The sequence below is a fragment of the Carassius carassius genome, chromosome 21, assembly GCF_963082965.1.
Source record: "Carassius carassius chromosome 21, fCarCar2.1, whole genome shotgun sequence".
Taxonomy (NCBI): Eukaryota; Metazoa; Chordata; class Actinopteri; order Cypriniformes; family Cyprinidae; genus Carassius; species Carassius carassius.
In genome coordinates this window covers 21494133-21510131 of record NC_081775.1, presented here as the reverse complement: position 1 = coordinate 21510131, position 15999 = coordinate 21494133, and the positions used below count along the sequence as shown (strand labels likewise).

Here is a 15999-nt window from a genome sequence, read left to right as displayed (position 1 = left end):
GCTCGGTGTTCATCTTCAGTTCTCTCTTCACAGCAGTTCAGTCAGTGTACTGTTTGAGTAAATGAATTACTCCGGGATATTGGTTTGTTTGAACTCAGAGGGAGTGTCAGCCACATTAAAAAAGTTAACAGCTTTAGTCATTTGTGGATTAATGTGTATTAGAGATGCCAACCGTTTAAAACGATTCAGTTCGATTTGGTGAACTGAATGATTCGTATCCAGACTGCTTTGTTTTGAACTCTCTCACACAACAGACACGGAAGAGAAGACAATGCTGAATAAAGTCGTCGTTTTTGCTATTTTTGGACCAAAATGTATTTTCGATGCTTCAAAAAATTCTAACTGATGAACTGACATTCCCTCTGATGTCACATGGACTACTTTGATGATGTTTTTCTTACCTTTCTGGACATGGACAGTATACCGTTCACACAGCTTCAATGGAGGGACTGAGAGCTCTCGGACTAAATCTAAAATATCTTAAACTGTGTTCCGAAGATAAACAGAGATCTTACGGGTTTGAAACAACATGAGGGTAAGTTATTAATTACATAAATTTGCTATCTGGGTGAACTAACCCTTTAAGAGAGGAATCTGTGTTGATTTTAAACGAAGATGATGAGAACAAACATTAGCATACTAAAGATGTTTTGGTCACTTAAGTAGCCACACTTGTGTTAACTACAAGGTCATGATGAATTTTAAAAATTCACAATATGAAACGAAAATTACATCGAATAAAAGTTAATTCTTGACCTCTAACTCCCTGCATTTTAATATTTCCCTGTTCAGAGACCATTCTGACAAGCATTCATTCTGTTTAATTAAAAAAACATGGCCACAAATTCCTGTTACATCTGAAACCTCTCTGACTCCTTACATGGTTCCAACCTCGGAACTGCGCATAATCACACTTATAGAAAGCAAGCACATGCAATAATATGCTTTATTCTAAGAAATTTTACTGCCCTTCTTTCTGTCCACTTGTTTCTTAGTTTGTGTGTCAGAGTGAGGGTGGCTCTCGGACTGAGAACTGGGAATCTGTGTCTTCTCCTCCGTGTCAAATAAAGAGAAGTATACAGTGTTTTGTGCAATTACTGAATGTAATAAAAACAGCACTATACAGCATTACAACAAACATTAAATTAAATGTGTTAAATTTAATTTCTGACCTGGTTTCAATCTTAGAACTTTTTATACACGTGGCAACATTTTTTCACTGTTGACAGTATTTTCTGACTTATGCATTTTTTAAAATAACCCCAAAAACCACAAACCGGGATTTTTTCAGGAAACTTTACAAAAAATAAACCCAAAGTCGCGACTTGGGGACTCTAATATTCTTATTCTCTTGGTTAATGGCGGATTGCAAACAACTTTTAGGTACATACCGCCACCTACTATACAGGAGTGTGCAACATTATGCCATTTAGAGTGTTTTCATATATGATTGATATTATCCATCAATCATCGTATTTTGACCTATTTGACTCGTCCAGTAGACTGCGCCACTGCTTTTCCGGGTGGAAACTATACAGACAATTGTTTGCTCTTGATAACCAAGGTAATCTTATTTGAAATATTACAAACTTTTCAACCACCAGTCTAAAATTCTTCATGATGTTGAGAGGTAGGGACAAAGTGACGAAAAACAATCAAGTCTAACACCAGGTGACTATAATAAATATGTGAAATAAACCTGTAGTAGAAACTTATTAGAAGGCACTTGTTTTTAATGAGCATTTTGAACTATTAGTATTTTGAAAATTATTAAACAATTCTGTCAAACACTTCACAGATTTGAAACAGTAAAGGCTTTTCTATTTTGGTAATATCATACCAACATAATCTGGAAGTCTGAGACAGACATATGGACTGTCAAAGCAACAACAGTGTTTCAAGTTAATGTTAGTTATTAAATGTATTTTAATACGTTACACTGCAAACTTCATAGATAGAGCTATAAATCTTAGAACTTTGGAAATCACATTGCTATCAGGATTGCTGGTGGTTAATGCCACAAAAGCCTAAAAGATGCTTTCTACATCTCCCATTTCCACCACAACGGTCTTGAGTTGAGAATAGTACTCGATGGTCACTTGTCCATTCTCCCTTCCAAACCCTAAATGAAAAGGAGAATAATAATAGCATTTAGGAAATATACTAATACTAATCTGTACTAAAACACTATGCAGAACAGATTGAGGTTTATAGTTTTTTTCCTGTACATGACACCCTTTATAATCACCCATGAAAATATAAGTTTAGAGTACCTGACATCTTGTAGCCTCCAAAAGGAACTTCCACAGGGCCAACATTGTAGTTGTTGATGTAGCACGTTCCTGCTTGAAGGTTTGCAGCAACTCTGTGGGCACGCGCAATATCCCTGTAAAAACACAGCACAAGAGAATGTTAAATCTACTATTAGGGTAGTCAGTTTACTGGGTTAATTAAGTGTGATAAAATAAATTCTATGATTTTTTGTAGATAACGGATTTGGTTACAAGAACACTCAAACTCTACAAAATGACTTTATTTAATAAATGATTCTGTACATGAAAATGCAAAAATGCTAAACGTTTCATAGTTTATAATAAGCTTAGTATAAAACAACAGGCATCACCAGGAATTATATTATATTGCTGTATGGTGGAGTGACCTGGTGAAGACTCCAGATGCCAAGCCAAAGGTTGTGTTGTTGGCTCTTTGAAGAACTTCCTCCTCTGTGTCAAAAGGCAGAACAGACATCACAGGGCCAAAGATCTCCTCCCTTACACAGGTCATATCATCCCTGCAATTATCTGTGTGTGTATTGCAGTAAAGTAAAAGTAAGCACACAAAGAAATGGTGGCTCAATATCAAGCTGGTTTTGGGATAAAGTTCAAGCATTTGTTAAATAACATACAAATTAATATGAAGGTAATAAAATGGCTTTCTCACCAAGCACACATGGGAACACAAAGTACCCATCTTTCAGTTTGCGATCATTCGGAACAAATTGTTCTCCTCCACATAAAACCTTTGCACCCTAAAAAACAATGAGAAAGTTTTTTTTTTCAACTACATGAACAATATTTGAAAAAACAGTAAAATAAAGAAGATCAAGTCATGATAAAATGGAAGCAGGGACAGACCTCATCTTACATAACGTGAGGTATATTTGAGTCAGATAAAAAAAAAAAAGGACAATTTGGACAAATTGAAGTCTGGCATATTTAGCCAGAGAGAAATCTGTCATTTTCAGCAGAAGACTAAGTTGACATCTTAATTTAACATGGTCAAAAAAAAAAGGGAAAAAAAAAAGAAAGTTGTCATTGACTTTAAATCCCAGTACTGTACCTGTTCTTTTGCTTGCTTGATGTAGCCCAGCACTTTTTCCATGTGAGGTTTACTGATGAGGGCACCCATGCGTGTTTCTTCACACATGGGATCCCCAACAGGGATGGCCTTGGTCCTCTTCACAACTTCCTCCAGGAACTGTGGCATGATCTCCCTTTGCACAAACACCCGTGTTCCATTGCAGCACACCTGTGGGGCAGATGGGGGATCAGCAGTTACAGTACTGTCTTCCTTTATTTATACAAAAACTCTGTCTTCTAGAAATGTGTTCAAATTCATATGCATTAAAGTACTACATTAGTGTAGCAAGACACTATTGTATCGGTACATGTGGGCCTGGGGGCCTACTGAAAGCTGAGGATTGTGGGTTTAAGCCTCATCTGGGTCATCTAAAAACATCTAGGGAAGCCAGTGATATGCAATGCACTCACTTTCATTGACAAAAAACAGACACACATTGAAAGTGCAAATAAAGAAATGAAATTAAATCAAAATTGATTATTTTTTAAACACACCTCTCCTTGGGTGAGGAAGTTGGCCATGAGGGCCCCTTTTATCGCATTCTCCAGTTCACAGTCCTTAAAGATGATCAGTGGTGACTTTCCTCCAAGCTCCAAAGTCACCTGCTTCACACCTTTGGCTGCCATTTCCATAATCTTTATAGGGAACATAACACCACATCAAAAATACATTTTAAATACATACTGCACATACATTTGCATACTTCCCAGTATTCATGAAATTCCCAGTATTCATGACATTCCCAGTATTCATGACAATGGTAGCATCTGTTATGTCCAGATTATATTCATTCTATACACGGGCATACTATGCTGAACATCCTTTTTAAATGGTTAAGTAATTAGGAGATGCAGACCTAGTTTTCGGTTTCCATTTTTGAATAACAAATACAGACTATTGCCACTTGCTGGTATGAAGAGTTATTTCCTCTTATGCAGAAACAGAACATATGTACTAGTTAGCCATTGGCTATAGTCTTTGTGATGTGTTCACATGAAAATTTTCGGTCAACATGATGGCCACATGATATGACAACACAGTTGGCATTCATCGCTATTATTTCTTTGATGTTTTTAGTTTTAAAACCAATCAAATCTACATCTATGTCAGCGCCAATAGCCTTGTGTTCGAATACCGACTTGAACTTTCCCAATCACGCTCCCCTATCTCTCTCTCTCTTCACTTCCTGTCAGTTCTGATCTGTCCTATCATAACAAAGGTGAAAAAGCCAAAAATAAATCTTAAAGGGGTCATATGATGTGATTTCAAATTTTCCTTTCTCTTTGGAGTGTTACAAGCTCTAGGTGCATAAAGAAGATATTTAAAGTTGCAAAGACTAAAGTCTTAAAGAGTAACTTAACCCTAAACCAACTTTTTTTAGTTAATGATCTATAAGAATGGGGCTTTATTAGTGCTGTTCATTGATTCGAGTAACTTTTTTGACATTTGAGTATAAAGTGTTTTAATTCTACAATATATGGTGTTAAAACGTCTGAGTGCTGCCCTCTTCAGGCTGAACGGTGGCTACTGCAGTTGATTTTTCCTATTGGATGTTGCGGTGGCAAGTGACGTAAGCGGTGGCAGGTGACGTAAGCAGTTTCCAGCTCACCACGCCCCTTGGTACGAGCTACCACACCCTTGGCAGTATAAAACCATCAAAATCACTGTAGTGAGTCAGGGGCTGGAATTGCGAGTATTGGTAACGACCAGGATAGACTAATATAGCATCTATTTAGCATAGCAATTATATAGTTATTTAGATCTTCAAGTTAGCGTAGATTTATCTTTATTTAGTATACAGTGGTCAGGATGGTACGGAGGTGTGTTGCTGGTTGCGACAGCACTGCTGGACTGCATAGTTTACCAGCAGACTTTAAAATTAAGCGCCAGTGGTTGTGTTACGGATCACTCGGAGACAGAGGAGTAACAGATGAAAGATGTTGTTCATTAAATGGACACAAGCAGAGGAGCGGGAAGTAAGGAGTGGATGGGTGCTGGGATCCGTGCCGGGAAGGAGGGTACCACACACACGCACCGTGGGGTCTTTGGGAGGATCTTGGAGGTAATCCTTGGAGAGAAGACGGAAGAAGAGACTTCGGAGGTTATCCTTGGAGAGAAGGTAAAGAGGAGTTAGTCCTAATAGTTAGCGCAGGAATGATCTTGTCGCGAACGTGACCGGACAATGACTGAGTGCGTGTGTGTGGCTTTTGTGGTGCTGAGGTGGATGAAGGTGATGCGGATCAGGTGGTGGTGATTAGTACTCAGGTGAGGGTGTGCGTCGTGATTGTGTGGAGGAGGAACCTGGCGTGTTTGTGACAGTACCCCCCTCCCCAGGGCCCGCTCCTGAGGGCCGGGGACTCCGACGTCGTGGTGGGCGTTCTCTACCCCTGGGAGCTGGTCGGTTGGGGTGTCTTGAGTGGAAGGTATCCAGCAAGGAGGGGTCCAAGATGTCGTTGTGTGGGACCCAGGAGCGTTCCTCTGGACCGTAGCCTTCCCAGTCCACTAGATACTCAAGCTGCCCACCACGCCGCCGGGAGTCCAGGATGTCCTTGACCGAGTAGGCTGCGCCGTCATCTAGGAGAAGAGGAGGGGGGGCTTCCGTCTCGCCAGGTTCTGTGGAGGGAAGAACAGAAGGATGGTGAGGTTTCAGGAGTGAGACATGGAATGTGGGGTGAATCCGGTACTCGGGAGGAAGTTGCAGTTTGTAGGTGACCGGATTGATCTGCTGAGTGATAGTGAACGGGCCAATGAATCTGGGACTAAGCTTGCGGCAGGGTAGACGCAGGCGGATGTCCCGGGTAGACAGCCAGACCTTCTGACCGGGTTGGTACTGGGGGGCCTCGGAACGGCGAAGGTCGGCTGTCGTCCTGCGTCTACGGAGCGCCCGTAGAAGTTGGTGATGGGCCGCGTCCCAGACCCTCTCGCTCTCCCGGAACCAATAGTCGACCGCGGGAACGTCAGAGGGCTCTCCAGACCAGGGAAACAGGGGTGGCTGGTAGCCGAGTACGCACTGGAAGGGTGTGAGTCCGGTGGTGGGTTGACGGAGGGAGTTCTGTGCGTACTCGGCCCACCCCAGGAATTGGTTCCAGGAGTTCTGGTGGCCGTGACAGAAGGTACGGAGGAAGCGTCCGATCTCCTGAACCTTCCTTTCCGTCTGCCCGTTGGACTGCGGGTGGTAGCCGGAGGACAGGCTGATGGCCACACCTAGGAGGGAGTGAAATGCTTTCCATACCCGGGAGATGAATTGGGGGCCCCGATCCGACACTATGTCCTCTGGGATGCCGAAGTACCTGAAGACATGGTTAAACATCAGTTCTGTCGTTTCCATGGCAGTGGGGAGACCCTTCAGAGGAAGAAGACGACATGCTTTAGAAAATCTATCCACAACAATCAGAATACATGTGTTATTGTCAGAGGGAGGGAGGTCGGTCATGAAATCCACTCCCAGGTGTGACCACGGGCGGTTGTGAACGGGCAGAGGATGGAGTTTGCCAGATGGTAGATGGCGAGGACTCTTGGACATGGCGCAGCTGTTACATCCACTCACGTACCTTCTGACATCCGAGGCCATGTTGGGCCACCAGAAGCGTTCCCGTAGCAACGAGAGGGTTTCATTGACCCCCGGGTGACCAGTGCCAAGTGATGTATGGGTGGCGTGGATGAGAGGAGTGCGACGTGTCCTGGGGATGTACTGGTGCCCTGGTGGGCAACCCGGCGGAGCGTTGGCAGGAGTTTCGGCTGACCAAGTGATAGGGGCAACAATAACTTTGTCTGGGAGGATGGGTTCGGGGTTCTCAGACCTCTCTTCGGGTGAGTAACATCTGGACAGAGCATCGGCCTTGCCATTCTTTGCCCCAGGGTGGTACGTGATGGAGAACTGGAAGCGGGTGAAGAATAGCGCCCAGCGGGCTTGTCTGGGGTTGAGTCTCTTGGCTGCCCTAAGGTATTCCAGGTTTTTATGGTCAGTGAGAACTTGAAAGGGGTGTTTGGCTCCCTCCAGCCAATGTCTCCACTCCTCCAGGGCAAGCTTGATGGCAAGTAGCTCCCTGTTGCCAATGTCGTAGTTCACCTCCGCCGGGTTGAGCTTCCTGGAGAAGAAGGCACATGGATGGAGGCGGCTGGGCGTCCCCTGCTGCTGAGACAGGACCGCACCCACTCCGGTGGTAGAGGCGTCCACCTCCACGACGAATGGTAAATCTGGGTTAGGATGCACGAGGAGTGGGGCGGTCGTAAAGGCCAGCTTCAGGGCCTGGAAGGCTTCGGTGGCGGCTGGAGTCCAAGACAGGGACTTGGGCTTCTGACGAAGGAGGTTGGTTAGAGGACTGGTGATGGTACTAAAGTTCTGAATGAATCGTCTGTAGAAGTTTGCGAAGCCCAGGAATCGCTGTAGTTCCTTGATGGTGGTAGGAACGGGCCAATCCCGGACGGCGCTTACCTTCCCCTCGTCCATCCGGATGCCACTGCGGTCGATGGTATAGCCAAGGAACTGCACTGAGGGCTGATGGAATGAGCACTTCTCTGCTTTTAGGTAGAGCTGGAAGTCCCTCAGGCGTTGCAGGACCTCCGCAACGTGGCGTCGATGTTCGGCCTGGCTCCGGGAATATATCAGGATGTCATCGATATACACTAGGACGAATTGATGGAGGAAATCCCGGAGCACCTCATGCATGAAATCCTGGAATACGGAGGGGGCGTTTACTAGCCCATACGGCATCACGCAGTACTCGTAGTGGCCAGTAGGGGTGATGAAGGCGGTCTTCCACTCGTCCCCCTCGCGTATCCGGATGAGGTTATACACGCTGCGGAGGTCCAACTTGGAGAATACAGTGGCACCACAGAGATGTTCTAAGGCCGCTGGGACGAGGGGAAGAGGATAGCGAAACTTCTGAGTAATTTTATTCAGGGCTCTGTAGTCGATACATGGCCGCAAACCTCCATCCTTCTTGGCCACGAAGAAGAAACTCGTAGCAGCAGGGGAGGTAGATGGGCGGATGTATCCTTGAGCCAGCGCCTCCCTGATGTAATCCTCCATGGCCTTCTCCTCGGGAACGGATAGGGGATAGATCCGTCCCCTAGGCACTGGTTCACCCGGCAGCAGATCTATGGCACAGTCCCATGGCCGGTGTGGAGGCAGCTTGGAGGCCCGCTTCGGGCAGAAAACATCACTGAAGGGGGCGTAGCACTGGGGTATGGAGATGGATTGGTTGACGACAGGGCTTTCAATAGAGGTGGTGTAGACTGGTAGTGATTCGGAGGGACGTTCCACGGGAACTGGACAGCCGGAGATACAGGATTGAAAGCAGGCTTCGCCCCACTTCAGGATTTCTCCGGTCTTCCAGGAGATTACCGGGTTATGCTGCTCCAACCACGGACGCCCTAGGATGACGTCAGCGGTGGAATCCTCCAGAACCAGCAGATGAATGTTCTCATGGTGAAGGAGTCCAGTTTGGAGAGAGATTGGACCCATGCAGTGGCGTACATACTTCTTGCTTAACGGCCTGCCGGTGATGGTGTGGATTTGGTAAGCGGCCGCCGTGGACGAGGTTGTGAGACTGAGTTGACGGCAGAGGGCGCCGGAGATGAAGTTGCCGGCTGACCCAGAATCGAGGAGTGCGGAAACTGGAAGAGACACATCAGCCGCAGTAAGTGTCACAACAGTGGTGAGTGGTTTCATAGAATATCGTGAAGGAAGGATGGCACTCACCATGGGACGAGGAGGACGGACGGGGCACCCAGCTATGGTATGCCCCGGTGCTGCACAGTACAGACAAAGATTCTGGGCCAGCCGTCTTTGACGCTCCGCCATAGTGAGGCGGTAGGAGTCCACGACCATGGGCTCGCTGGCTGGTTCTGGGGAGCTGACGTTCTCTGGCCGGCAGAGCGGAGAGGAGGAATGTGCCTGGCCCTGGTGCTCTTCTAAGCACTACTGCATACAAGTGGCGAAGCGGATGGACAGCTGGATGAATCGCTCGAGGCCGATGGTATCCTCGTATGCAGCGAGATGCAACCGCACTCTGGGCTCCAATCCTTGGCGATAGGTAGTGAGAAGGGCCCGTTCGTTCCATCCACTAGAGGCCGCCAGAGTCCTGAACTGCAAGGCATAATCATTGACAGACATATTCCCTTGTTTCAAGTTGTATAATCTCTCACCTATAGAGGAGTCCCAGGCAGGTTTGCCGAAAACTTCCCGGAAGTGTTCGATGAAGCTAGAATATGACTGGGTTACAGGATTATTCTGGGTCCAGAGAGAGTCTGCCCATTGTAAAGCCTTGCCTTGTAACTGGGAGATAATGAAAGCTACCTTGGCTCGATCCGTAGGGTACGAGAGCGGTTGCACCTCCAGGACCAGTGAACACTGAAGCAAGAATCCGCTGCATTCCTCCGCCGAACCAGAGTAGGGCGCTGGCCGTGCCATGGGACTGGCGTGCATGGCAGGTGAAGGAGGGATGATAGGATCCGCGGAAGTGCTCGCTGGTGGTAGTGATGCAGGTGCTGACATAAGTGTACGGCAGAGTGCATCTACTAATTCCTGGAAGGGATCTGTGAGGCTCATGCTTGTGTCTCTCGGTGCTGGTCCGGTCATCTGTTACGGATCACTCAGAGACAGAGGAGTAACAGATAAAAAGATGTAGTTTATTAAATGGACACAAGCAGAGGAGCGGGAAGTAAGGAGTGGATGGGTGCTGGGATCCGTGCCGGGAAGGAGGGTACCACACACACGCACCGTGGGGTCTTTGGGAGGATCTTGGAGGTAATCCTTGGAGAGAAGACGGAAGAAGAGACTTCGGAGGTTATCCTTGGAGAGAAGGTAAAGAGGAGTTAGTCCTAATAGTTAGCGCAGGAATGATCTTTTCGCGAACGTGACCGGACAATGACTGAGTGCGTGTGTGTGGCTTTTGTGGTGCTGAGGTGGATGAAGGTGATGCGGATCAGGTGGTGGTGATTAGTACTCAGGTCAGGGTGTGCATCGTGATTGTGTGGAGGAGGAACCTGGCGTGTTTGTGACAGGTTACATGCATTTGGCCTGGAAGACCGCAAGTTCCCGCCTAGAGCTCGAGTGTGCAAACTGCGTTTTACACGGGATTGCTTCTCCAACGCAATGGAGGTGGAAATGGGCTTCTCCACACAGCTCGCGCTGAAAAGCGACGCGGTGCGGGAGTTAAGACCGCAGTTTGAGCCAGCGGCTCGAATTGATATGAACAGACACCTTGACACCCTCCACTTCAGGTAAAAGTGGGGGAGAAAAGTTCTCTACTTCAAATGATCGCTCTGTTGCAAAACTACTTGCGTCATTACAGTCACTCTCCATTTTAGCGTCTCTGACAGCAGCTGTCAATCAATCCGTCACTGCGAGTCTCAGGATCACGCCGCACTCGCTCAGCCCCGCCCTAGTTTCGTCCCCTCCATCTCCGCTGTGATCTGCCCACTTTTCAGCATTTTTCAAATATTGTCAGTGGGTGCAGTCAGGCTCTGAGCAGGGGTTTAGTTACACTTTAAATCCAAAGAGATATTCTTTATCAAAGTTAAGACTAAAATGGCTCATTCAAACACGCCCCCACATCTTTACGTCACTATGTGGAAATATTTGCTTATTCTGCCCAAATGTTCACGCAAAGAAAGAAGGCTTGGTTTCAGTAACCGCAGTTAGTGTTGAAGCAGCCATGTCAGGGAGATGCTGTGTGTTTCTCTAGGTGAAAGCAAAAGCACATTATTTGGTCTTCCGAAAGTAGATGCATACAGCAACACATTTTATGGACGACCGTTTCCAGAAACTAGGAGAAGAGGTAATTCTGACTCTGCTACGATAATCTAGTGCTTCTGAATCAGATACTGGAAGCATATTTTGTTATTAGTTTAAGTATTTGCTATTGAATGATAAAATGCGGAGTTTTGCGCATCGCGCGCGCGCGCGCGTGTGTGTGTGTGTGAGTGAGAGAGAGAGAGAGAGAGAGAGAGAGAGAGAGAGAGAGAGAAAGAGAGAGGGTCACACAGAGGAGTGAGCTGTCTTAACCGTAGCTTGTGTACTGCAAACACATACGAGCTTCATCATGGTGTCTGTCACACCACTCTATTCCCCTTTCAGGCTTGAACTGATGGTAAAACTAAGGACATTATTAACTATCCTTAAATTTATTTTGAAAGATGAAGCTCGCGATTATTGAAAGGGGCATTACATTTCCGAAGAGTGTTTGCGGTGTTCGGCCAATCACAATGCACTAGGTCAGTTGGCCAATCAGAGCAGACTGTGCTTGTCGGAAGGATGGACTTTGTACTTTGTAGAAAACTACCTGTTTGAGAGAGGTGGGGCACAAGAGGACCTACAATAATGTACAGTATTTGAAAAATAATGTGTTTTTTGAACATTAAAGCAACATATTCTGTTACAACACATACACAAAAAAATGATCTTTAAAAAAAAAGCAGCATATGACCCCTTTACATTTTTTTTTAAATAAATAAATAAAAATCTATCAAGGGTGTGCAGTAGGACTTCAAAGTATTAAATAATAAATTTTTATTCATATATTAAAATAAACCAACTATAATCTAAACTAAGAAAAGATTAAGAAAAGATTAAAAAATTAGTTTTGAACAATGGTGGGGCCTTTGGGCAAAAAAAGGTTGAGAACTACTGCAGTACTGCTGCATATAGAGTATACATGTTCAAAATGTGTATATTTGCAGTTAACAGTACCTTGTACTAATGCTACTTATTTTCTTGTTTTTTAGTTTTCATACTATACCTTCTTTCCAGTGGGAACACTGCCAGTGAAGGACACTTTGGCCACCATGGGATGTTGACACAGCAATCCTCCAGTCTCTGCTCCTCCTTGTATGACATTAAAGAGTCCATCTGGGACACCGGCCTCTTTGTAGATCTCTGCCAGCATAACTGCTGTCACTGGGGTCATGGGAGAAGGTTTAAACACCATGGCATTGCCTAAAAGGAGAAAATGTTTCCATAACAGGCAGAAACAGACATGGTGGGAGAACAAGAAAAGTATGGAGCAACAAAAGCCGGCCACAAATTACAGATATATAAAGCAATCTTTTCATACCACAGGCCATAGCTGGGGCTGACTTCCAGGCAGCTATCTGGAAAGGGTAGTTCCAAGCTCCAATGCCAACACACACTCCCAGTGGCTCCCTTCTGGTGTAAGCAAAAGATCCTCCTGGAAGCTGAATATGCTGGCCTGATTATAGAAAGACCATTCTTAGATATGATGTATACATATTTCCAATTTTTGCTATTTTTTGAGACCAGCCACCTTGTCAAGTTGATTACCCAGTTTTCAAGCCTACCTGACAAAGTGGGAGCAATGCCAGCATAGTACTCAATACCCTGCCAGGCAACATCAATATCCACCTGAGCCTCAGTGATTGATTTGCCATTGTTGGCCACTTCTGCTCTCGCAATTTCATCTCTGCGCTCCTACATTCAAGAATAGATGTTTGCTAATTGGTAGAATCAATCTAATAATCAACATCATGACCTAATTTCCCTTTAGAATCAGGTGTAATGTAGATTTACACCAAAAAGCTTGCCGTTGAACATTTAAAATATAAGTACAGCATATATCAGAAATAAACAAATTTGGACTGTACAGTAAGTCTGTTTTAAAGGTGTACTAGTTATCATCAAATACAATTCCCCCATGTAATTAATGAATAGGATTTTTCTTTCCGGATTGTTGCACTCTATTGACTACTATGTTCATTAGATCAAATGTAAAAGCAATACTACACATTACATGCATTTACCCTAATAATTCTGGCGGCCTCTAGCATGATCCGGGCCCTCTCCATTCCTGATAATTTGCTCCATTTTAGGTATGCAGAATGAGCACTTTTTATGGCCTCATCTACCTCCTCCTCTCCGCAGGGAATCAAATCACACAGCACACGACCTGAGAACAGAACACAGGCTGAAGTACAAGCATTGAACATGTTACTGGAAAGAACGGCCATTTGTGAGCACATTTTTTTTATTCCTACATTAAATTTAAAGAGTTCAGGATTCTCAGATTTGGACTTGACATACTGGTTTCGAAGTACTGTTCCTATAATTGACTATTGAGATGTGATTCAACAGACTGCAGGGCAATTATTGTGAATCAATAACTCAATGAACAGCCTGTAAAACTAGGGCACTGAATCATAAAGGAACTTGAGAGAAACCCTGAGAATCCCAAAGATGCACTGATAGTCTTCTTTTGTGGTGGATTTTCAGAGTGCAGATACATGCACATGCACATTTTAACAGCTAATATTTCCCACAAGCCACTATGATTTGGAGGAGGACTCAGTTAAGACCTACAAACACTATTTAAAAAAAAAAAACACTGCAAACATTATGGATATACAGTATGTGTGGTTTGGGTAAAGGAGTTGGAGTGCTTATTAATAAAGCCTGATAAAATGTATTTTTCTCATTATACATTTTATCTGCAACCACTCTGTGAACTTTCATAAATATGCAACAGCTCAACAGCAACATAAACAGTGGCCTGGCAGATCATTGTGCTATTTTTCTCTTAAGTTAAGTAAGATGAATTGAGTATTCTATGAAATGTGGACTGTGTATATGAGGACATTAACTGTCACAAGATGATTTTTGACAGGATACATGTAAATATTCGAAAAAGCAGACTGTGGTTTCCCAGACACAACAATGACTTAGTAGTATGTTCCAAAACTTGCTGCTACACACTAAAAAAGTATGTAGTTTTTCTTCACAAAAAGTCAACATATTTTCTTAGGTCTTAGTAGGACGAATTAAGATGATTTGGAAAAGTAGTGCTCACTGCAGAGTCAAATGTCATCCAGCTCCCCCTCATGCGCGCCTAAAGGGTGGAGCTAGAATATCCAACAACACCCTTAACCCTACCCACAACTCTATCCCTCCACCGCATTAGCCGACCAGAGAGGTGGAGATGTTAGTAATTTGACTCTGCAATGAGTACCATTTGAGTGACAGGGTAATGGGTAGGGTTAACGGTGTAGTTGTGTTGGAGCTAAACTCTTCAGGGCACTGGCCCTCCAGGGCAAGATTTGAATAGCCCCGCTGTACTGAAACCTATTGGCCTGGATGCATGACGTGTTTACCAACTGCTCCTGCTTTACACCAAGTTTGTTTCTTTTTATTTTCTTAGCTATACTGCTGACAAGGGCTTCATTATTATTCCATTTGACGCAAGTTTGTATATTATGTTAATTTTTATATGTTTTATTTAGCTACGTTAAATTTTGCCGTGTTTAATAAAAATAAATATTGTTAGTATTGTTATCTGGTCAGCTGTCTGGCTGATCATATGATATCAAAACGGAAATGGACATGGGGGAATCAAAACTGGGGGGGGGGGGGGGGGGGGGACTGCACCGAACCTAAAAGTTATTTATACAGTTTAAAAAAAATTATACCAGTTGCTGGTTCGTATACTGGTTCAGAGTTCTTTGTGTCCTTCGGCTTCACTCTCGCTCCTCCCCAGAAATTCAGCGGCTCCTTCACCATCAAAGTACCCGTGGAAACACTCTGAAACTCGGGCAGCGACAGAAGCGGTTGCTGAGCCATTCTGGTCTGGACGGGAACCATGTAAATGATTATAAATAATTGTTAGCAATATATTTTTGTTTCCAACCACACATTCAACTAGTAATGTCAATAACGTCCAATGCTTATGCAGCAGAGAAAAGTTTTATGCATGCACTGAATAAGAACTAGTCCGTAATACACTTTGGCTAATCCACAATGCTGCCACAACGGGGGATGCAGCACTGACTGTTCATGGTTATGCATTAATTGTACAACTATTAAAAAAATTCATGCAATGCACTAAGCCCTCCTTTGAATGGATGTTAGTTACCTTTTCAACACAAGCTGTACACTGTACAAAAGTAGATGGTTCGCCTTCTATGATCATGGAGTGAAAGAAGGACGTCTCTACAATTTTTTCGACTTTAAAGCATATGGTTGCTCAAGCTGACCCCGTTGAGTTTATTACATAAAGGGTGGGTGGGATGATTTATACCTTAAGCACCGCCTTTAGACCACATTTTTATGGTTTCAACACATTCAGGCCAAGGTTCCAGAAAGCAAGAATTGCGCAAAAAAGACATTACAAATAGACTAGAGTGCACTGGACGTGTCCTCTCAATTTCATGAACTGCATTTTTGTTTCTGTAGCAACTCTGCTGTTTTTCTGTCTCTCCGTCTCTCACTGGTTATGCACTCGTCAACCAATTTTATTTGTATTTTGCACTACTAAATTTGGCAATGAAACGTTCAATGCCAATTCTATAACATATTTAAAAAAAAAAACAACATACCTAAAAAAGCTATACCTAAACAAACATTATTACTTCTAGATTAACCATCTATCACCTTATTGCAGCACAATTGCATTAGTCTAAAACTTTACTCTGAATTACAAAACAATGACTCTGCTCTATGCCATATTAAGCATACCATTTAATTTTTTTTTTTTTATAACTGTTAAACTCCTTTGCAGTCATTTATTTAATAATGTGCGAATGCAATTTTGAACATTAAATAGTTAAATAATAATCATAATAAAAACTGGAGTAACAAATGCTCAGGGGTTTAAGGTCGAAACTCACAAAATCCTTCAACTTAAAACG

At 44.0% G+C, this 15999-nt stretch overlaps 1 protein-coding gene across 1 annotated transcript; it reads right to left on the bottom strand.

The window, feature by feature from the left end:
* Positions 1–1542: 1542 nt before the first annotated feature.
* LOC132097836 (4-trimethylaminobutyraldehyde dehydrogenase A-like) lies at positions 1543–15368 on the bottom strand. Its single transcript, XM_059503785.1, has 12 exons — positions 15225–15368; positions 14782–14938; positions 13123–13268; positions 12664–12793; positions 12420–12554; positions 12105–12301; positions 3855–3995; positions 3340–3528; positions 2941–3028; positions 2660–2801; positions 2274–2386; positions 1543–2122 (listed from the first exon to the last, which is right to left on the bottom strand). Exons 1-12 carry the CDS (start codon positions 15279–15281, stop codon positions 2028–2030), a joined length of 1590 nt encoding a protein of 529 aa, XP_059359768.1. The 5' UTR covers positions 15282–15368; the 3' UTR covers positions 1543–2027.
* Positions 15369–15999: the final 631 nt, after the last annotated feature.